This window comes from Vanellus vanellus (assembly GCF_965231255.1).
Source record: "Vanellus vanellus genome assembly, chromosome: 2".
Taxonomy (NCBI): domain Eukaryota; kingdom Metazoa; phylum Chordata; class Aves; order Charadriiformes; family Charadriidae; genus Vanellus; species Vanellus vanellus.
In genome coordinates this window covers 31,122,435-31,145,038 of record NC_138906.1, presented here as the reverse complement: position 1 = coordinate 31,145,038, position 22,604 = coordinate 31,122,435, and the positions used below count along the sequence as shown (strand labels likewise).

Here is a 22,604-nt window from a genome sequence, read left to right as displayed (position 1 = left end):
GGAGAATGACCTCCCTCGACCTACTGGCCACACTCTTCCCTATGCAGCCCAGGATTCCATTGGCCTTTTTGGCAACAAGGGCACATTGCTGGGCCATGGATAATTTACTGTCTACCACGACCCCCAGATCCTTCTCCTCTGAGCTACTTCCCAGCAGGTCCGCCCCTAACCTATACTGGTGCCTAGCATTCTTCCTCCCCAGGTGCAGGACCTTGCACATCTACAAAGATGGGGGAGAGAGCCTAGAAAAGAGAGAAAGCTTGAGGGACTGGGGAGTATAGCAGGGAGTAGGTCACCAGACTGCAGTGGGAGAGGGATTTCTAGAGGCCAGAGAGCAAAGGACAGAATTCACTGCCACTCAGAAAGTCACTGTATGGGATGGAAGCACAGTGTCACCATGGAGTCTTAGTGGGCGGGGGAGGAATTGTGAATAGCTCTTTGTTTGTTTGTTTGTTTCTTGCTTTTGCTTTCAGCTTGCTTTATTTAACACCTGCCCCATCCCCACGTTTTAAGTGTTTGCACAAATGCAATTTGGTTTGGTTAAGGGTGGAAGCCCTTTAGTCTTTTGAGGAAGCTCACTAAGGAGAAAGCCTAAATAGGTCCATGCCCCAAAGCTGTGGCTCGCTTTAGCACACTGCCACAGTCGTATAAAGAAGTGTGCAGTAGGGTGAAAATCTAAGCTTTTTGGAGTACTTGTAGCCTCCTGTATTCTAAATGGATTATTTTGTATTTAAGTTTAAAGATCAATTTAGTATCTATAAGAGGGAGGGTCAGATACATCCCTAATAGCTCTGTGTCGACAACAGGATGTACCTAAAAGTGCTCAGTAGTAGTTTGCTCAAAGGTTCGTGTAAATGTGGTTTGTTGGTACTCACTGGCAATGCTTTTATAAAATTGCATACTACTTCACAGCAAAAGCAAAATAATGCAGTTTAATACATGAGCCTATTTGTGCACCTCATTGTTATTTTGGATCCAGTTCTAAAAATAACATTCTTGTTATCTAATGAAAGAGCTTATTTTTGCCCAACTGTCACACTCATGTACAGATTTCTTTTTTCATATTTACATTGCCAAAGGCTGTAGTTAGTGCATTGAGGCTGAGATTTTTATCATTTGCATTAGGATAAACATGTCAATGAATTGGATTGAAGATACTTAGATGTCAAGCACAAGTTTTAGGTACAATGTGATTTCTTGGGTAATTGACGATTGAAATTTGGTAGAATCCCAAATGGGAAACCTCTTCATCTGACTTTTTTCATAGAACAGAGTATACACAAGGTGCAATGATCTGATAAGACAGAAATTTGTAGTTTGCAAAATGATCAATTTAGTTTTGTTTCAGTCACAATTATGTTAGTATCTCTGCTTTAGTTGGAGATTATTTTTTTTTAAAGTTGGCAAGTGTTTAAATTGGTGTTCTGGGGAAATGATATCTCTTAACGGAGTATAAATACACCTAGATTAAATACAACAATGATTATGTCATTTGTGGAAGACTGGTTAGAGCTAAAGTAGGGTCATCTTGCTGAAATAGAAACTGAAATGTATTTTTATTTAATATACATTTATTTTACTGGATAGCTAGCTAAACCTTGGAAACCCTAATTCCAAGTTAATCTGCAAAAAATAGGGAGGAGTTTCCATGGGCTGAATTGGTCTCCGTCAGCTGGCATTGCTATGGAGTCTTAATGCTTAGGATTTTAGAACTACAAACAAACGGTTCAGCTGCAGTGTCCGCTTAAAAAAGAGGCCAAGAGGAGCAGAGGCTGAGTGTATAGCCTGTCATCAACCCATTCCCAAACTGCTACTGAAATTAATGTTGGGTGAACAGCTGAAAATTGTGTTGAAGTCAATGAGACTTTTAAAGCTCGGGGGAATCCGCAGTAAGATGTGGCTTCATATTCCTTCCAGTCATTCAATGAGAAAGTGTTGTAAATAATTTGTACCTGCCATACTTCGTTTAACTTACTCTTGCGCTGTACCAGAATTATTCTATTAACTTGCTTTGGAAATAACAAAAGCTCAGCCCAGCATCTCCCGCAACTTTACTCACACAAGTAGTCTTGTTACTGGGGTCATTCAGGTGAATGACCCCAGTGTGGCCTGGCCCCAATTTCTTCATGGAACGTGAGCACTCCTCAGTCAGAGAAAATGGCTTCTGTGTGACTGACTGCAGATAGACATCTTTTCTTCGGGAAATTGTTACAGGGTTTTTTTTCTGAACAGTTTATTCTTTTCCTCTTTCATAGTAAGTCAATGCATGGTGTGTATGAGGGGAGGTCTTACAAAAAAAAGAAAAATACAGGTTTTTTACCCTCTGATTGGTGGTTTTTGTGAGTTGAACCCAGTGAATATTACAGTTTTTAATAACAGAAAAAGCAACCATATCATCTTTCAAGGATGTAGGTTTTTATTGGGTTTGTTGACACTAATTATAACAACACGTCAAGTATTTACCACAGACCTTAGACATTTAAAAAAAGTAATAACTTCTGTTCTTTGGAGAGTTACCAGCTGGTATGTCTCTGTCTTCAAGAATTTATTCCATATAATCATTTCACAGATTGTGTGGAACAAACACTCCTTAACTGGCTTTTAATTTTTATTTTAGTTATAATAAAGGAAAGACTAGAAGTGGCCTACCTGAAATGACCTCTGCTTTTCAAAATGTATGATGTTGGTGTTCTCATTATTTAAGACAACATGGAAGGAAGAGAATGTGATAATAATTGGCATCAGGTTATAAAGAGTGGTGCAGTAGAAATGCAAAGCAAAACCAGAAGCAGTCCAGAAATGGGTATTCATGCAAGTGAGAGAGATTAGATTCATGCCTTGGAGGGGAGGACTTTGGCTCTTATCTTGCTGTTCAAAACTACGTGATGACTCTGTGATTGCTCGGTTCTTAATTCTCTAATTTGATTAATTCCTATGTACGTTCTTGAAATTAAGTATTCAATTTGTCTAGGATAGAAAGTGAAATGTATCCGTAATCATAAAAATAGATGAAGAATAATCCCATACTTGTTTCGTGTTTTCCAAGATCGAGTTTCTCCAAGAATGACATTCTTAGAGATACAGCAAATGCAAAACTGGTTCTGTGAGCTTGATTTTGCACCATGGCAGAAAAACAATTAAGTGTGCAATGTTAGCATCTTCTCTTGTCTTCCAGGTCCGTGGGGGAGATGCATGGGAGATGAATGCGGCCCAGGTGGCATCCAGACGCGAGCGGTGTGGTGTGCCCACGTGGAGGGCTGGACCACGCTGCCCACAAACTGCAAGCAGCCGGAGCGGCCGGACAACCAGCAGAGCTGTTTTCGGGTCTGCGACTGGCACAAGGAGCTGTACGACTGGCAGATCGGCAGCTGGAACCAGTGCCGGCCCGTCCTCTCCCGCAGCCACGAGAAGCCCCTGGAGTGCCTCAGAGGGGAGGAAGGGATCCAGACAAGGGACATCACCTGTATCCAGAAGTCCAACGGGGTGCCAGCTGAGGATGTCATCTGCGAGTACTTTGAGCCGAAGCCCCGCCAGGAGCAGGCGTGCCTCATCCCGTGCCGGCAGGACTGCATCGTGGCTGAATTCGCTCCCTGGTCAGAGTGCTCCAAGACCTGCGGCAATGGGCTTCAGCATCGAACTCGGCATGTTGTGGCTCCACCGCAGTTCGGTGGGTCTGCTTGTCCCAACCTCACCGAGTTCCAGATCTGCCAGTCTAGCCCGTGCGCTGCTGAAGAAAGCCTGTACAGCCTAAACGTGGGACCCTGGAGCGCGTGCTCGGTGCCCCATTCGAGACAAATAAGGCAAGCGAGGAAACGAGGGAAGAACAAAGACAAGGAAAAGGACAGAGAAAAGGCAGTTCGGGATCCCGAGGCTCGTGAGTTAATTAAGAAGAAGAGGAACCGAAACAGACAGAATAGACAGGAGAACAAATACTGGGACATACAAATTGGGTACCAAACCAGGCAGGTCACGTGTACTCACAGAAATGGGAAAACGGCTGCTCTGAGGTAATCACTATTTATTAATTTGCGCATCTTTATTTTTCTGTGTTTAAAGTAAGGCATGCATATGTGTACACCGGTATTATTCTACACAAGCCCGAATCTTGATATGGGCCACATGCTATTTCCATCCCTCGTCAAGCTCAAGATGCTTCTATGACGTGAAGCATGCAAACTGGGCTGGTGATCATACTAAGCATCACATAAATGTACACTGTTAAAACTATGCTAATGCCCGAGCCTCTGTCTAAATAGATTTCCTCCAAAGCTTGAAGACATTTGTCAAATGCTGCTCTGTTTCCGTGGGTTCAGGCAGGTTTTTGCTCTCTAACAAGTCACGCAAGTTTGGAAGAGGTGATGTTACTGCGTTTAAGGCTCTGGATGCAAGGACCAACAGAAAACTGGGATGGGTCAGACTCACAATAAAAGAGAGAGAAAGGTACTGCATGAGAAGGCAGTATCTGTTCTTTCCAGTACCTTTTGTTTTGAAATAGAAGAGCATGAAATTTTGTTTGTCCTTCTTGATTCCTACAGCAAAATTCCTGAAAGGAAGACTGTGAAACCTCTTTGCTTCTTTCATGTACTTCCTCTTTTTCCTTCTCATCTGCACCTTTATGCTGTTTGCCTATTTTTTTTTTTCTGATATTTTTATTTATTTATTTATATTTTACCTTTCAAGAGTTTTGGAAGTCACAGATGTCTTGATAACTATTTCCATAGGCTTCTGGGTACATTTCTGCAACCATATTGTCTTCTACTTGTTTGTTTTACCTGGCATGCTCTTGCTAGCTCATGTTTTTTCCTTCCTATCCCTCAGAATGTTTTTGTCCAATTCAAAAATCTTCTTTCCGTCTAGTCTACCTTTTTCTGTCTTTGATGCGATTCTTTTTATTTCCTTCCCTCTAGTTCAATGCATGATTAATCAATTTTACATCAACCGTGAAATAACTAAGGTATCTTGCTGAATGAGGCTGACACCCATTGCTGCTAGGTTAGTGTTTATGAACTTTTTTCAGGGTATTTTACGTATCCAGCTGTAAAGCAGGAAAACGATGAGAGGTCCCTGGCTTAAGGGAAAAACTGAAAGATTTGGTTCTTTAGTTGGAAGAAGGGACATGCGAGTGATGATGTGAAGTGTCTATGAGTATATAAAAACCTACCACAAGGAAGAATGGAAGAAGCTATTCTATGTGTTACGGATATATAGGAAAAGCAATAATGGGCTAATCACAGCAGTGCTGGATGAGGTTAGACTTCTCAAAACTGGGAATAGTGAAGCTCTGGAAAGGATTACCTGGGGAACATGTTGGACCTCCATATTCAAAGGTTTTTAAGAGTAGGCTAGACATGCATTTTGTCAGTAATGACACACCTCAAGTAACTCTTTGTTATGGAAGAGGGTCTGGCTGCATAGTTTTTTTGCAGTCTCTTCTAGCTCTGGTTTTCTACAGCTCTTTCAGATTTTGACCCAGACTTGGGTGAATGTCTGCACAAGGAGTCTCAAAATCTAGGTTTGCTCGGGCTGCCCCATCACGCAGTCCACACTGTGCCTAGCACAGGAACATCATTACCCTTTAAATATGGGGAATAATTTATTAAAATATCGGTTGCTAGCAGATAGCAGCCAACCACTCTGTTTGAAAATCCCCAAGCTTTTATAAGGTTAAACAAATAATTTAGATCGATCATATTAAAAAAAAAGAAGTGAAGGAGAGGGAAACGTTAATGTGCTGAGGCTCTGATAAATGGCAAAAGAAAGTAAAAGTATAATCAGAAGTCAATGGCATACTTTGCTTATCATCTTTACACTCACTGTTGAATTCACACAGATCAGTAACGCTGTCTTAATTTCAGATACCTCTGCGTATTATACCATATACACACATTTCAGGCTGCAGCAGGGAAATGGATGAAATTCTCTTGCCTGAGGCAGTGAAACAATAGATAATACAACACAGGAGTGATTCTTCACAGGGAAGAAAATGATACAAAGGATGCAGTAGACATTTTGATGTCTAATGGATATAATTTTATGTTGTAAATGCACAAAGGATTTCTAATAGTCTTCCCATCAAGTTTAGCGTAGAATCTTTTTTTTTCCAGTTGCATAGTGAAAACAAGATTTGGTTAAATGACTCATATGAGAAATTCCAGCACTGATAACTTAGCCTTTAAAGACCTATCTATGTATGTCACCTATATATCCATTTGTTTCATTTAGGCTACACTCTTCACTAAGTGGTCAAATGCCTTATTCTGTGATTGGCATTCCAGAATCTCAAGCAATGCAATTATTTTTCTGCCCAGGTTGCCAGTGCAGCCAGCTCAAATGATTTTATAATCTCCATCACATAGTAACTCTGTTACTAAATAATATAGACAAGTAAGGTGACTGGAAAACCTGCCGTGCTCATGTGAAATGCTCTTCAGCTTGAATAGTCCATTTTCAGGGAGTTTTGACTTCAGCAATCAGAAACAATCAGCCCCCTGGCAGCATGACTGAAAGACGAAGAAAAACCCTCAGGCGAGTAATATTTTTTTGCAGAGGTAGCAAAATTGGTATAGTACAAAAAGGGTTTCACAAAAACAAGTTTCAGAAGGGCGCTCCAGAGAAAACGGTTCTGTAACGCTGTCAGCAAAACTTCAAAAAGGCAAATTCTCTCGACACATCAGCAAACTAGGCATGGTAAAGAGAAGTGAAACAAGAAAATCAAAGTGTAATTTATACACTTTATTGCCGAGTGAACAATACATAGTCTCCCGTGAAGGATGAAATATTGGATTTTGTATTGCTCATTCTGCAGTAATGTACGTGTTACACGGCCTCTACTTGCTTTATGTTTCCCTTAGTCTGAAATTCTGGTGGACTGGAAATATTTTAAAAATAGAAATGTTGGAGAAGAAAGAATTCAGTAATTAAAGGTAACTTATAAAATGACTACTCGGTATAGCTAACAAAACCTGGACACTGTTGCCGTTAGTGTAGAAGACAATACTGATCCTCTGAAATGTTTCTTCTTTTTTTGTGTGTGTGAACGTGGAGTTTTCCAGGGGTTCCGCAGAGAGCCATTAGGCAACAAACTGTCAATGTAGAGAAACATAAAATGTATGTAAAAGTTCATTTTGAGTTGCAAATCTGTTTGCACTATTGCAAGTTATGATGATTGTGCCTCATGTTAAGCCTCTCATTTTCTATTGTAATATATACTCTGGTTTCGCTTTCTTCTACTCTGCCAAATTGTTACCATTGGGTCTCAAACATTTCCTCATAATTGTCTTTCTGAGCAGACTTTGGGGGAAAGTTTAGCCAAAATATTTTGGCTGGTTTTGTACAAGTCTAAGAAAAAATATCTTGTTTTAGCAGTGTTGAATTCATACAGCTGTTTACTGAGATGCTTTGTTGAGAACACACTGGACTGGGGAAAGAATTTGCTATTTGGAGGGACTGGAGCAAGTTGTGAGCACAGACATTTTTAACTGTAAGAACAGGGACCAGAACTAGAGTATATTCCTGGCCTGTATGTTTCTGCACTTCAGCAAAGATTTTGAAATTCACTGACAAAGCCCATCAAGTTCCCCTGTAGCAGTTGGTCCACAGGCGTGGGGACAGCCTGCAACTGCTCACAATCGCTTAGCTCAAATGGCTGCAAAGGGGGCGGCAGTTCTGCAGGGATCTAACTGCCTATTTAAAAAAAAAAAAAAAAAAAGTCCCAGAAATTTCTGCACTATTTTCTTTCCCTTTCGCCATCATACGGATATGCTGTGTTTATCTTGCTTAAACTGGGACCAAAACACCCCTGTCTGAATGGGGGGAGAAATGGAGGAGACCAAGTATGAAACCGACCCCACCAGCTCTTTGGCTGCAGTCCCCAGAACTGGTTAATATTCCCTTGGCAGCATCTCTGTGGCAGAGACCTCTTGTGAAGCTGAACATTACCGATGACTTGAACTGAGAATTCAAGAAACAACAGTAAATTTGTAGATATATCCAGGGCTTTTATTTCTATGTTGGGAAATAACCTTGTGCAATAACAGCAATGGAACATAATGGTGGGAAAGAAAAGCATCCAAATTTTAAAAAAATGCTGACCGGTTCCTGAGCAGATTGATTTAGCCCCTTTATGCATTTGATTGTGTGATCGTGTTTCATTTTTTTCACCTCTGTCCCCAGAAAGTAATTATTTGTTATTTCTTTTCATCCCGCTCACTGATTCTGTGCATTTGTGCAATATCTAGGAAACTATATCCACACCTTGTAACAAATTAAACTCTCTTGGATGTTTCCATAAGTCTCATTGCAGCGCTTTACTAACTTTCAATATGGGAGAGTTTGAGCTTTTATTTATTCCAATGTTATAGTTGAGACATGAGAGATGACAGTAGGGCCAAAAATACGGAATTGTCTTACTCATTTTGGGCATCCAGTTTGAGGGTATATAATGCCCGATTTTTCAGCTTACTTCACATCATAGACCTGTATCTGCTTTGAGCACAGTCATTGTATTCACTACTGGCCACAAGTCTTCAGCTGGATACCCAGGGACGGGGGAATTAGAGAACGGCCAACTGAGTCTGTAGGCTGATGAGCAAGTGATACTCAAGATGTATTGGCAGAATAAGAGAGAGAATCTGCTCCTCTAGGATGGCCTTTTAACTTCGTTGGTCTTTCCAGGTCCTGAAACTTCCTAATCCAAGTGCTCACTTTCCAAATCACGCAACAAATGCCTCCATCCACTTTATGGACTCTTACTCTTCTTTTAAATGATAGACTGTGTGAAGGAGGAAGATAAAATGAAAAAAATACAGCATAAGCCTGTTGCTTTCTTTATGCTGTAGATTCGGAGCTGCAAAGTCACCCTGAGGTATATGCTGTCAGACAGCAAACAGAAGAGGTTTAGACATGTAATACAGCAGCTCAGTTTGTTGGACCCTGTAATATATTCCTTGCTTAGAAGAATATTCTCTGTACTTCTCTGACCTAATCCATAAGGCAACAGGCAGAAAGGGTGATGTGTATGAAGGTGGCAGTGGCTAAGGAGGAGACAGCCTGCAGGAAGGTGAGGGAATAGCAATGCAGAGGGGACAGGTTGAAGGGGTGAAGGAGCACGAGCAACCTTTAGCTTGTTCATTGAGGACCAGGTGGAAGTGTGCATGTCTACAAGTGTTTTTTCTGTTACAGCGGCTCTGCAGCTGCTCTTGTACAGGAAGACTCCAAGTTTACCGCACTCTAAGGGTTTAGAAGACGTAACTGGTTCACTAACAGAACACCAATAAATATCACATATTTGGATAATGAGCTATGTACAGTCATGTTGATAAATTAACTTGGAATCACTTAGAGCACATGCTGTTGACAAATGGAGAACAGGAAAGAAGAAAGTCATCTTGAAGAAAAACCTCCTGATAACTAGAAACTGCAGGGTAATTGTCAGATGCATTGGGATAATAAAAATGTAAAATATTATTAGAGAAACAGGATGAAAACATATTGCTTTCCTACCATTTCCCACCGTGCTTTTAGAATTTCCATGAATTTGAAAGGCAGAAGCATTCTGTAGATTTTTAATGGGATTTTGGTGGAGACAGTAGTTTCTGTGGATATGCATAATATTATTCACTGGGTGTTCCTTTCTATTCTAAGTACCTGCTCCATCATCTTCCTGAGGCTGCTGTTTTGACAGTGGCTTGTCAGTATTGCCATACATTTGACATACCATGCCAAAATCTAGATTTCCGCTGGAAACGTACACATTGTGCTGAATAATTGAAACAACAGCAAGGAACCATTTCTTTCCCCACACCATATTTTAACTCTTTTCATATAGCGAACAGTTGTTCTGTCATTCAGATCTATGACATTCATATATTTCTGTGCAAAGCGTCAAGATTGGATGACTTTCTGGAATATATTTTTTATTCAAATGCACGTAATTGGTCTTCCTTGGCAAAGTATAATAGCTGGTAATGTAATGAGGGTCGGACTACATGTTCTGATAATCTCTTGTGGCCATATATCCTACGAATGAATGATTGAGTTCTATGAATGAATGCTATGTTGAATTTCTAGCCTTAATTTAGTAAGAGATTAAGATGCACAGTGGTAAATGGAATTAGGCACTGAGATCTTTAACAAAGATTATCCTACACTATACTTTTATGCATCTCTTCTGCCTCGTTGTCAGAGAATTTTTATGTTAATTGACTTCAATATACCTAAATAAATAAATACAAATTAAGCAATAATTTTCTACAATTTGGTTATCTTTATATTGGTATCATATCATAGTCTGTAAATAGTCCCATAAGGAACAAACTAAAATGTATTACTTGTTTAGAGTTGGGTTTGTTTTTTTTTTCTATTATGTGACTGTTAAGCATAGCCTGGGACATGGAGTATGCCCCTGTTTTCTCAATGAGCTTTCTGAAGTTATGGTAAAGTATGTGAGCTGAGCATCCTCCTGGGAGATACTGTCCCCCAGGGAGTGTGGGACTGCACAGGATGGGAAGTCACAGAGTTCTGCTTCGCTTCCAGATCCCCAGAACGGCAGAGGTGGGCACGTCAGTGCCTATCTTTCAGTGATCCCACTGAAAATAGAATGTCCAGCCTACCTCCTAATATTGACAACTTGTTTCTAAATGTTGGAGGCTGAAATGAAACCGGTGATATTGTCAAAGCTAAGCATCAATACAGGGAACAAATTAAAATAATACCTGAAACACAGCTGATATTAGTAACATAATTTTCAGTAATATATATATATTTATATTTTAACTTCAATATGGCATATTTTTATTCACAAAGTTTAGTATTGTGTTTAATTTTTTCTTTGCTGATAACTCCATGAATCTAATTGTTAGTTAGGGTCAAAGTAAGTGTGAATTAACACTATGTAACAAAAATTCCCCCTGACAAAGGGAAATCTCCCTCCAAAAGCTTTAGTAAGTCATCTATGTAGACTATTGCCAAATAACCTGCCCTACCAATTTTAAAATTATATGTATAGCATGGGATGTGCATACATGCCACTGTATCATGGGGCTGTGAAAGATATTACCTCTTCCTAAACACTTCTGCTTTCTTGTCTCCTCGGACACTCATGGTATCTGCAACAGCCCCACAGCAGCCGTTGTTGCCACTTGTTAGGTGTAGTAGAAGTTCTTGTTGCTTTGCTTGTATTAGCCAACATATTTTTGCTTCACGCGGTAGTTGTAATATCTGGGGTTTTTTTCACCTGTAATGTAGAAAGCCTGAGCGGTTTTGGTTTTTTCAAAACTTTTGGCTGTGGATCTTTGTTGGCAGAATTAATTAAAGTTGTGAAAGGATCACGGGAAAGTAGTCTTGTGAAAAGCACTTACGTGGACAGCACTTGAATTGTAAATGAATAAAAGTGGCCTTATTGTTTCTGTGATTATAACAGCCCCGTTATACTGTGAGGTACTAACAGTTTCTCAGAACAATGTACAATACGACCAATACTAAGCAGTGCAGCTGTAGGGAAAATGAATCAGGACTGTGTCATGAGGGATACTCATTATATTTGCCTCTAGGAAAAAAATACAGGCACTGTATTTTCACTAACTTCTTTAAAGAAACAAGTGTGTACCAGCAATAAACCTAAACTCTCCAGGATGACTAGACTTTACAAATTACATTTAGATTTTACAAATTACATTTTATATCTTCAGAGTAACTCATGAGGATTATCTAAACTCTGGATTTAAATCACCTGTGTACTGTTCCTGCTGTCTAGTACTCGTTCATTAAACAGATTTTTTTTTTCTCATTTTATTCATGAGAAAATAAACTATTTTTTTCTTTATACCAAAGAGTTTATCACAATCTCTTTCAAAATCCAGCTATACCTTTGATCCAAGAACAGTATAGAGCTCATTTGATTGTTTTGCTTTAGAGATGAATGCATCCAACAGGCTGTATGAACTCTGAGGAGAACACTGCATAGAAGATAAATAGCTTGTTGCAACGTATCGGGACACTGTGCTTGATTCTTGTCTCCGTACATTAACTCCAAAAACCCTTTTACTCATACAGAGCATCTTTTAAGGTTCCATGGTGGTCAGATAAATGGCAAGGATAAGACCCTACATGTACAATATTGAGATCTGGATTTAGTCCCAAATAATACAAAAGATTAATATTAAGCATGAATATTGCTGGATTTCCTCAGGCCTCCTGACTCACTCTACTGAGTGATCATTCAAGGTTGCTGTAGAAAATTACACACATGGGTACATATATTTCAAAGGTTGATTTGACCTTCTGACTCAACCAGATTATTTCTGCGAGGTAGTTCTGTCAGAGGGTGTGAGGATCTGGGCTGTGGGACTGCCCATGGATAGTCAGATTTCCCAGCGGTGTAAGCCTGAGCTTTTCTAGCATGCGATGGTAATGAGTGGTGTGGTACATGTTTTACCCCTTCATTATGAGGTTACAATGAGGTTACAATGACAAGAAGCAGATGCAGTCTTTGGAAAGTGTTCCTTTACAGTCTCTCGTTTCTTATAGCAATCTACTGAGATTAAGCAAACTTAAAGCAATCTACTGAGATTCTCTCTACTGAGAAAATATGCTTGTATTCAAATCGTGCTTTACTTTCTTTATTGTTTTATGGATTCTTTGGTAGTTGGATCAATGTTCATTCATGGCTGTAGGATGTCTTGCAAGGACAGTTTGTGCAGCTTAGTGGTTTGTTTTGGTTGGCTGCTTAATTGTTGGGTTTTTTTTTTTGAATCACAAATTTACTTTCTGATTCTTTTCCAAAAGCTTCGTGTAGCTTTAGTGTGCTCTTCAGTCAAAAATGCAGCCTCTACAAGCTTCTGTGTATTTGTGTTTGTGCGTGTGATTTTGGTTTTCAAGTGCTAAATTAACATCTAGTTTGGGTGTTCTGTAAGCTATTTGTCGCTGTTCCAAGTCTTTCTGCAGGCAAGTTTGTTTGGCCAAATGGGCTTGTATGTCAATAGTTTAATCTTGTGGCCAGTGGGAAAGATTGAAAACCATTTTGCTAATGATTTTCAATGATGTAATGTCTCATGAGATCAGCAAGAATTCAAGAGAGACTCTCATGTTTCCTGATGATACAGCTGGTTGTGGGAGATGCCTGATGGTGTGCAGGACATTCGAGGCCAGGAAATGCTTAGATTATTCTGCTCTGGCTGTGTTTTCTTTTATCTTCCAGATAGTCTTTTATTTTCTTCCTTAATATTTAGATGAAGCCACTTAAAAACCTGTTAAAGGATTCTGGATTTCTTTAGCATGTTGATTGTGCTTTGATCTGAAACCTTCGGAAGCAGCTCCCTTTTTCTGCTGAACTGCTGAACCTCCTCATATCATAATCAGTATGGGTTTCTTCCAGGCAGTTCGTTTAGTTTTTGGTTCTGTCTTCTTCACTCCTCTCAAGTTTTTAATTCAGCCAGTCAGTCAGTCAGTCAGTCTTGGGTGTTCAAAACATAATTATATTATGTTGTTGGGGTTTTGCTTTGGAATCCAAGCAGAGCTTGTATTTTTTGCTGAAAATGGAGTAGCCTTCTTCAAAGAGAATGATAAAGTTCCTTCCCCGAAGGTGCTGGGGTTGAACTCCTCAGCAGACAGAGTGGATTCTGACCCTACAGTCCTTCCTGATCACAAAGGGCATGTGATATCTAATCCCTGCGATACTATATAGTATGAGAGAGGCAAGGGGAGGAAGAACACCATTTCTTCTTAGGTCTTTTGTGTGGTGTCTGACAACGTAGATGTCTGTTGAGCGTCTCTTACTGATGCCTGCTGCGCCAAGCTCTTGTAAGGATGGTGAGACATGGGAGTGTCTGCTTTCCACACCAGGGTTGAGGGTAGGTCGGTCATGGCAGGGCTGGAGCAGCCTGGGCACACCTGTAGGTGCACCTACAGGGAACCTTAGAGCCACAGGAGCAAATCCAATACCACATCAAATACTGATCCAGGCTTGAAAGACTGCAGTTTTCAATTTACAGGTAAAATTCCACTTAAGTCCTTTTCAGTCCAGCTCTAAGCCACGGCTTTTGTTTCCCATGAGTGCCAAAAGCTTGTGTTGGCATCAGTCTCGCTCCTGAACTGCAGCCATGTTATTTGTTTCAGACCAATGGAAATCCCTGCATGTAATCAGATGGGAAATCAGCTAGAGAAAAAAAATAAATATATCAGAATTCCAGGAGAATGTATACAGTGAATGAAAATAAGGAATAATTGCTGTGAAAATTTCATTAAAGAAAACCAAAGCTGAACGTTAACGGTGAAGGAATAGAGAAAATATGGCAAAATAGTGCAGACAGAAATTATTGAAGAGACTATTTGGCTTGCATTAACCTTGTCAAATGGGCTCTATTATTTTACATTATAGGTAAAACCAGTAAATAGAGGTTCCTGTTAAATATCAGCACTGAGTGAATGAATTGAATTTATTTTAAAGGACATGCTCTCCGCAGTGCAATTTCAGATTTAAATTGCAAACCTCACACTGGAGCTCTGTTGCATTTGAACATGAAGAGCAACTGTATTGGGAAAAGCACCAAACTGATCTTCAGAGTGATGTCTCCTTAATACATTGGATATGCGGATTCATATTTACATTGACTTATAGATTGTCCAGATACAGTCATGTGCAGATATTTTGGGAGTTTCCTTAGAATGAATCTTGAACAGTCCTCATATCCAGGCCAATTTTACACCTCAGTGTTGTGCATGCAGTAGAAACGGTCTGCAATTGTAGGATATAATAACGTTCAAATAAAATGAGACTAAGTGAAAGATAACTCTTAGACCTAACAAAGAGACAGTCAAGGAGAGAGCTTATGGAAGTCTCTACGCTCATAAATGCTACAATGTGAAGAGAGTATGGTTATGCAAGGGCTGAAGCCAGAAGATGAAAATAACAGAGCCATTTTAAAGCAAAAATACCTATCTACAGTTATTGGTGGGTAAAAAAGGTGTGTAACTCATTGTTTCCAAGATGATGTAGATGCCAAAGTCTTATCTGGGTTCAGAAAGCATTTAGACTAATTCACGGAGGAAAACTCTATAAAGGGCTCTTCAGTGCAGAGATACAACTTGTGTTCAGGAAGTCTTTAAGCCACAGTTTGGTGGAAAACCAGAGGGTATGTTGGAAAAGTGTGACTGAGTACTTGCTGTCTTTCCATTTTTGCCCGCCATTTGCTACTGCGAAAGCAGGTATCAGACTGCATGGATTATTTGTTAGAACCACTCAGCCATTCTCGTGCTGCTGTTGGTCTTTTCTCGCTAACTCTTCTTTCTAGTTATTAGTCCAATATGGTATGGAGGAAACACCAGCAAAAGCAGAAAATCTCTTCGTTGTACAAGTGAGTTATGTATAGCTCATGGACTAAAATGAGTCCTACTGCCTCTTAAAACCTATTTATTTTTCCTATTCTTTCTGCATAAATTTAAAGATCAGTTGAGCCTATAGAGGAGGCAATTCCAATGGTCTCTTCCATGACTTTTCTGCACAACTTCAAAGATAAATTTTGAGACTAATGTTACAGACACTCAAACAGGTCATGGCCATATAAAATCAAGTTGTCTTGATTTTTCAAAATTGGAAAGGCATGATTCACTCTCTAATAGAAATTTAGGATACCTCGGAAAGAATTATTGTTTTACCTCTTGACTAATCTAATTTTATCACACATTTAAAAGCTTATCTGCCAATGAAGAGACTGCTTTCCACTGCACAGCTTGCTTATACACAGGTACTATGGTGCAATTTGCTCCAGGCTTATGCCTCAAGCTTCATTCTCTATGTGTCTATAGCCTTAATTATCCCATAAATTACTTTGAAATCTCCAGGGGAAACCTTCCCATCCAAAGCAATATTTAGTTTTTATTTATAGCTGTAAGAGCAAAAATGAGGCTATGGAACGTGAGTAGACACAAATTCCTGACCACGCATCTCCAAAAGAGGTTGAGCAGCAATTATGTTCTGTATTTTGCCCTTTGAACCATCACTGCCTTTTTCTTTAGTTCATTTATTTAATCTAAGTCTTTGAGGTCAGGAATAGGTTTGATGTTGGCTTAATAGCAATAGGGCTCATTCATCCTCTGTGATGTTTTACTTTGCTTGGGATTGCCTTTTCTTTCCACTATGTCATCTACGTGCTTATATACCTTAAGCTTCCGTTCCCTGCTATGTCTATCTATTGTGTGAAACGGTACTTTCTCAAACTTGCTTCAAACTATATAATACCCTGTCCCCTGCCAAAAGACAGCTACTTAGGACACTGTCCCTTGAATGTATTCAGTGGATTGAGAGCAAGTTCCTTTACGTTACTCCTATGCTACCTCTTCTTGTATCCAGTCTGCTCTGTTGACTTATAACGGCATTTTAATGCGACTCATGTACGTTTCTCTGAGCTTCTCAAGCAATTATCTGGACAGAACTGTATGGGTTGATAGTGAGGACTTATTTGTGCACTCCCTGCTCTTTGTGAATGGCTAACTTTGCACATAGCGTGTGCTTAGGTGTTACTGAAAGTACACAGATCATGGAGATGTTTGATGCAGAACTTCTAGTGGTTTGGGTGGTGTCATGAAATGAATGTTGTCTATTTTTATCTTCTGATCTGTTACCTGGCCATTTTGTTTTTCTCCTGTGAGAAGATTCATCCAACTTTGGATAACTAAATCAGGCATGTAAATCCCTCGGAAAGTGCAGAGAAATTTACATGGAATTAAGCTTTGCTTTAAGTTATCTCTGGAGATCAACATCATGAACATCTGGAGATGTAACATCATTAGGTACCAAACCCAGAAGGCACTATTTTGTGTAACAAAGACATTCCCAGGTTTTGATTAAGAATCAATCTGTGCAGTTTCTTGGATCATACATTTAAGGAAAATGTGACCAGTCTTCTCAGCTAACGTATTACATATGCTGAACTTTTTAAATGGCACATGTATCTTTCAGAGTTAGCATTTCTATACAGCACAGTATTAGTAAGTTTAATTATGAATGTCTATCTATATCTAGTAATCTGCACTGAAAGGTATGAGAAACATCTGTTTTGCTTGGCAATATAAAGTTTTAAAATATTTTGCAAATATTTTAAAGATGTCAAGAATAAAAAAAAAAAAAAGAAGAAAAAAGATTTTTGAAAAATGAGAGGGGACTTTGGAACATCAAGTTAATTGTTCCCAAATTTGCTGGGAAAGGGGGATATGTGGAGATGCAACATGAAATTAAATGTAGATTGCTTTAGTTGCAGGTAATAGGTATGCATGCACTTGGGGCAGGGAAAGGTGGTAGTGGGGGAAAAGATTTGTAATCTGCTCTGGCAGGTACTCTGTTACCTTGCAAGACGTTGAAGCACTTCCATAATCATATACTTAACTGAAGAGTTCTAACTGGGTCTTGTTTAGAGAGATTTGTGATACTGAGAATTTAAATGTGATATTTCCCTAGTCCCTACTTGATCTAGAATGCAACACATCCATCTCCTGCTGCCTTCAACATGAAGGCAAACTCTTGATAATGGCCAACTGCAATTAGGTCTCACAGTTTCTCGAACTTGTTCAAAGAAAACCAAGAGTTAAAAGAAGAAACTGCAGATAATTTGCTTGTCTGACACTTCTTTTGCTAATTGTAACTGTCTGCCCTCTCACAAAAATAGTATGACAGTATGTATAACAGTAAAGAGATTGTTTGCTGGTGACTTACGACAATATCAGTAACTTGTCAGTATTTACGTAATACTGCAAGTGGTGAATAGTTTTAATAAGCAAACAAGAAAGTCAATGGATAACTCACTTTGCCTCTTGTTTGTTTCCCTAATTATATTTATGTTCTGGTTACAAGAACTTAAGAACTTAATTGTTTTATATTTCTTTTAAAATTGATTGATTTTATAAGTAAATATTTGAAGTGAGGCATGCTCTGACTCTGTTTCTTTACTTCTATCAAGGATCATAAATAAACAGTGGGGTTAGTAACATGGTACAATTCTGTTTGGGTCCTTTTCATACCTGCATATGGAAATAATTAGTAACAAACAAGATAAAGTGACTGTTCTAATTACAAAAGCTTTGTCAACAACAGCTTTTAATAAAAAAAATAAAATGAACATGAAGTGGAAGGTACAAGCCTGCTGAATCTGTGGCACTGACCAAATAACTCCTCGGTTGAGTCCTGTGAACAAATCTAGGTCTAATTTTTTTAAAATATTTTGCATCATGATTCACAGAGGGACTTCAGCATCATGGCGTTCAAGATTACAAGGGTACTGAAAAGCAAGAAACTTCAGGAGGTCTTTTTGCATATATACCAATTACAGTTTTAAGGATCTGTGAAATTAATTTTTTTTTTTGTCTAAAGTTGCAGTAATGTCTATGTTAAATTCTTTGTGAATGATCTAGTAGCACTTAGAATCTGAAAAATGCCAGTGACCTATAGTAATCATTCAGGAAGTGACTATATCCTTTAAAAATAATAAATATCATTAGTTTGCAGGGCTGACCTTAATTTTTAACTGGAGTTCATTGACACCTTTCTGTTAAAGTGTTTTCTTCAATTATGGTTATGGGAAAACATTTTTGTTTCTCAGTGCACTGCCTCAAACTTTTTAATTTTTTCCACTGTGTTCATGAAATCTGTGATAAAAATTCCTTTTGAATTTAACTAGCTCAGAATATTATTTTTTAAAAACCAGTAGGTGCATTAGTTTTGAGCTCGATTGCAGCTAAAAGTCTCATTTCGTCTATACGTCGATCATCCTAAATAACTTGAACCCTTTGTGTTGCAGTGGAGGTTTCCCTTATCAAGGAAGGAAACAATGTCTGTGTGAAGCTGTGTAGGAATCACAGCCAGGGACACCTTTAGGGTTTGTGACAGTTAGGGGATACAGGCAGGCTGAAGGTAGCTTCAGTGAAGGAAGATTATTTATTTAGTAAAACAACTTCTGAGAATCAATATTAGTCTTTTTCATGTAACACTTCTCCCAAATAAGTTGGAAGCAGATGCAAAGCCCATGCAGTATTACACATCATTAAGTGATATCTTCACCCGGCACCAAAGCTACTTTGTGGTGGCAATTTTGTGCATGTTCCCTGGCAATATGTATCTCTAATTAAACTCAGCCCCAGTCACAATATGAGTGAAGAGGTTGGTTTTATCTGCTCTCAAAGGAGTCACACTGGAAAGAAGCTTGGGAGGTGACATGTCATCTGTTCTCCAGGATTTGCAAATATTGCCCATGTCAGAATCCATAAGGAACAGATCTTTTCTCCAGTCATTAAAATGTGTGCCTTTGTGGGATAAATGAGTCGTTATGTTTTGTCAAAGGTACAGAAACTGCTGTATTGAGTTTGGCAGTACTGTAGTCCTATGCCAGATGGGGCTACATAAAGGTGAAAAAAGTCTATTATTAAAGAACAATTTTCTCAAAAGCTTTGAGTGTCTTTCACCCTAAACAGGATGCAGTTTCTGCCCTTCAGCAGAAGAAATGTTGCTTATCATGTGTTAGGGATTCCTCCCTACCACCACTTTTCTCATGGTAACATAAGAAATCCCCTACTGACTAATCCCCTATGGTCTGTCAAGCCCATCAGTGTCTCCAGCAGTGATAAAGGGAGATGCTATTTAAAGACCAAGAATATAAGGCCTGGCTGCCTTTTGCAGTCCATTCCCTTTGTATTTCTCCAGTATCCAAAGTCAGTGTATTAGGGATGGATGGTGGCCATTATATCACTGCCTACTCATTTTAGTATCCATATATAGATCTATTGCCCACAAATTCATCCAACCTCTTTCTGAACCTGTTGACACTGTCTGTCTCCACAACCAGGATCTTCTGTTAGCAAGATGTAGAATTGCTCTGCCTCTTGTGTAGAGAAGAAATACTTTAATTTATCATGTTTTTAAATCTCTTATTAGTCTCATGAAGTATCCCTACTTCTAGTATTACAAAGTTTTGTTAATAGTAGTTGAACATGATGTTGGATATATGGGTAGGGCAAAATTTTGTATAGCAACAAAATTACTGTAAATATTCATAATTCTATATTATTTTGTATTCTCTTACAAGGAAAAAAATGAGCCTTTGTTGTGTTGTTTATAGGAGTGGTACTGAACATTGTGCCATCTGCAGTGCTAATAAATCTTTTTCATGGCTGTTTAACTACTTCAGAAGCAGGAATTTTATTCCAAAACAGACATGATAAATATATTTATGTTGTAATTATAATTAAGGAGTTAAAGTTATGTTCACTTTAATTGTAGTTTAGCTTCTCTATTGCTCATTTTCCTATTGTGTATCAAGCTTTAAAGAAGAAACGTTAGTTTCTAGTTAGAATATAACACTTAAACATGCAGAGGCATTTAGAGGGAGAAAATCTGCTTCATTCACATATGACATAGGTTGTCAGCAAATCAGATGGAGAATGGAAATTAAATTACGGCCTTCATGAGGAACAGGAAATCAAAGCTATGGATTCACTGTAGCAGGGAAGGCTCTATTTTAACGGAGAGATCATTCCCCTTTTAGACCATGAGGCATCGCTGTGACAATATACCAGCTGTTAACAAAGCAAATTATTAGTGACCAAGTATTCAATATATTTGTCATTGCGTTTTTAAACAATATGTAGTCTGGAAATGAGAAGATGACACTGAGCACTCGGTTCTCTTCAAAAACATTGTATAACCATCTCTGTTATCGATCCTTCGCTTCCCTTTTGTTCCAAGAAAAATAATTGAGTATACCTAAAAATAAAAGAGACGCAGTGAAAAACCGATTCATTTCCTCTTTTGTACTTCTCTATATGTATGAAGATTTATATTTTAATTTTAGTCACAGATATGGCAATACTGGTCACTTCTAACTATAGCAAATCTTATGTATCTGGTTTGAGTCACTTTAACCAAAAGACCTTTTGCCTGACTTTTTGGGATCAAATATATGTGGACTGGAACTTAACAGCTTTACAAATATTTACTGACTTTGCACGTTGCAATGGACATCTCTTTTCTGTAGGAGTTCATGTGTGCTAAAAATTGTAATGCTCTCTTATTACAGCTTCTGCAAACAGGACAAGTTGCCCATTACATTCCAGTCCTGTGTGATCACGAAGGAGTGCCAGGTGTCAGAGTGGTCAGAATGGACCCCCTGCTCCAAAACCTGCTTTGACATGACAACCCCTAAAGGGAATCGTACAAGATCACGGACCATTAAACAGCTCCCTATTGGCAGTGAAAGTGAATGCCCGCAATTAGAAGAAACAGAGCAGTGTGTTTCTCAAGGAGATGGCGTGGCACCGTGCATTACGTGAGTTGATTCATTTCAGTTCTCCCTCTACTAAAATGCAAAATTTCAATTAAGCTTACATAGCTGGTGATGGAATATCAACCAAATCATTATTAAAGAAATAACAGTTCGGGGTTTTTTTTAATGCTTTGCTTATTCGGTCCTCTTCTTAGAAGTCTTAAGTCTGCAAATAGCTGCTATTATAGTGAAATCAATTCCTCCTTTAAATACAGGAAAAACGAAAAATACATATTTTTTCATTAGTGTTAACTTTTAATTTTTCAGTGATCTTTTCCTTACCTAACATTTCTACCAGAATCATTGCTTTCTGAAGTACTTGTCTGTTTGCAGACAAAATGCTGAACATAGAAAAGGGTTGACAAACATCTGTTTAGCAACCAGACTTTTTAGTGAGACTCGTATTCAGCACAACAAAGGCAGGACTGCACCCCAAATGGAAAGTGGGAGAGGGTAACAGTGACACTGAATAAATTAACCCTGTTTAAAGTTTAGGAGAAATGAAAGCACGCACTTTACTATTCAAGAGATTCCTGTAATCCTTATCAACTAATCGAGATTAATATTAAAGTTCCAACTGTGCTCTTTCTTTATCAGACTGAGAAGAGGGTTTGGGGAAATGTCATTTGATGTTAAGCATCTTTGACTGTGGTACATATTTTTCATTTAAGAGTGGAAATGTCATCTTTCCCCATCTCCAGCCACATTGGGAAGCAGTTTACTTGATTTAGCCTTAAAGTACTTGTTGGGTAGAGAATTCCGTGGCATTTCTTGCAGTTCGTAATCCTGACTGGGGTTTTAACTGGGAGCCACAGATCTTCTTTGCTGTGCATTCACTGATTAGAAAGCTCACAGCTTCTCATCATTCATCAGTACCCAGCAGGGATGCTTCAGTCAGTACTGCAGAGCCATCTTCCTCTTGACAGTGAAAAAGGAACTTACTGAAAGATTTTTCTGAAGTAATAATAAAAAAATACAAATATAGCTTTACCTTGATATTCAGGAGGAACTTCTGTCTCTCTTATCAAAGATGAACAAGAGTCTTTTAGTCTTTTGGGTTTGGGTTTTTTGGGGAGTTGGGTTGTGGTTTTTTCCCTCTCCTTTTCTGGCTCTTATGTTTCTCAGCGTGCACATTTCTTTGATATTTTGGCTTTGGTTCATATGAATTTTCTAGCTATAAACAAATGCTGAGAGTCACAATCTTGAAAGTTAGCTTATCTGAACATAGGCTATATGTCTCTGTATACAAAGTTTTTCATCCCTCCAATAAATTATTTATATGTGCGCTATGTTTCAGGAATT

The 22,604-nt window shown here is 38.8% G+C and overlaps 1 protein-coding gene across 1 annotated transcript in view; it reads left to right on the top strand.

Moving 5' to 3' along the window:
- The window catches only part of THSD7A (thrombospondin type 1 domain containing 7A), a 214,093-nt gene that overhangs the window by 79,584 nt on the left and 111,905 nt on the right, over positions 1–22,604 (top strand). Inside the window, exons 2-3 of the mRNA XM_082479202.1 lie at positions 3,176–4,007; positions 21,057–21,305. Of these exons, the coding sequence (XP_082335328.1) occupies positions 3,176–4,007; positions 21,057–21,305 (1,081 nt within the window). The remainder of the gene's footprint in view (positions 1–3,175; positions 4,008–21,056; positions 21,306–22,604) is intronic.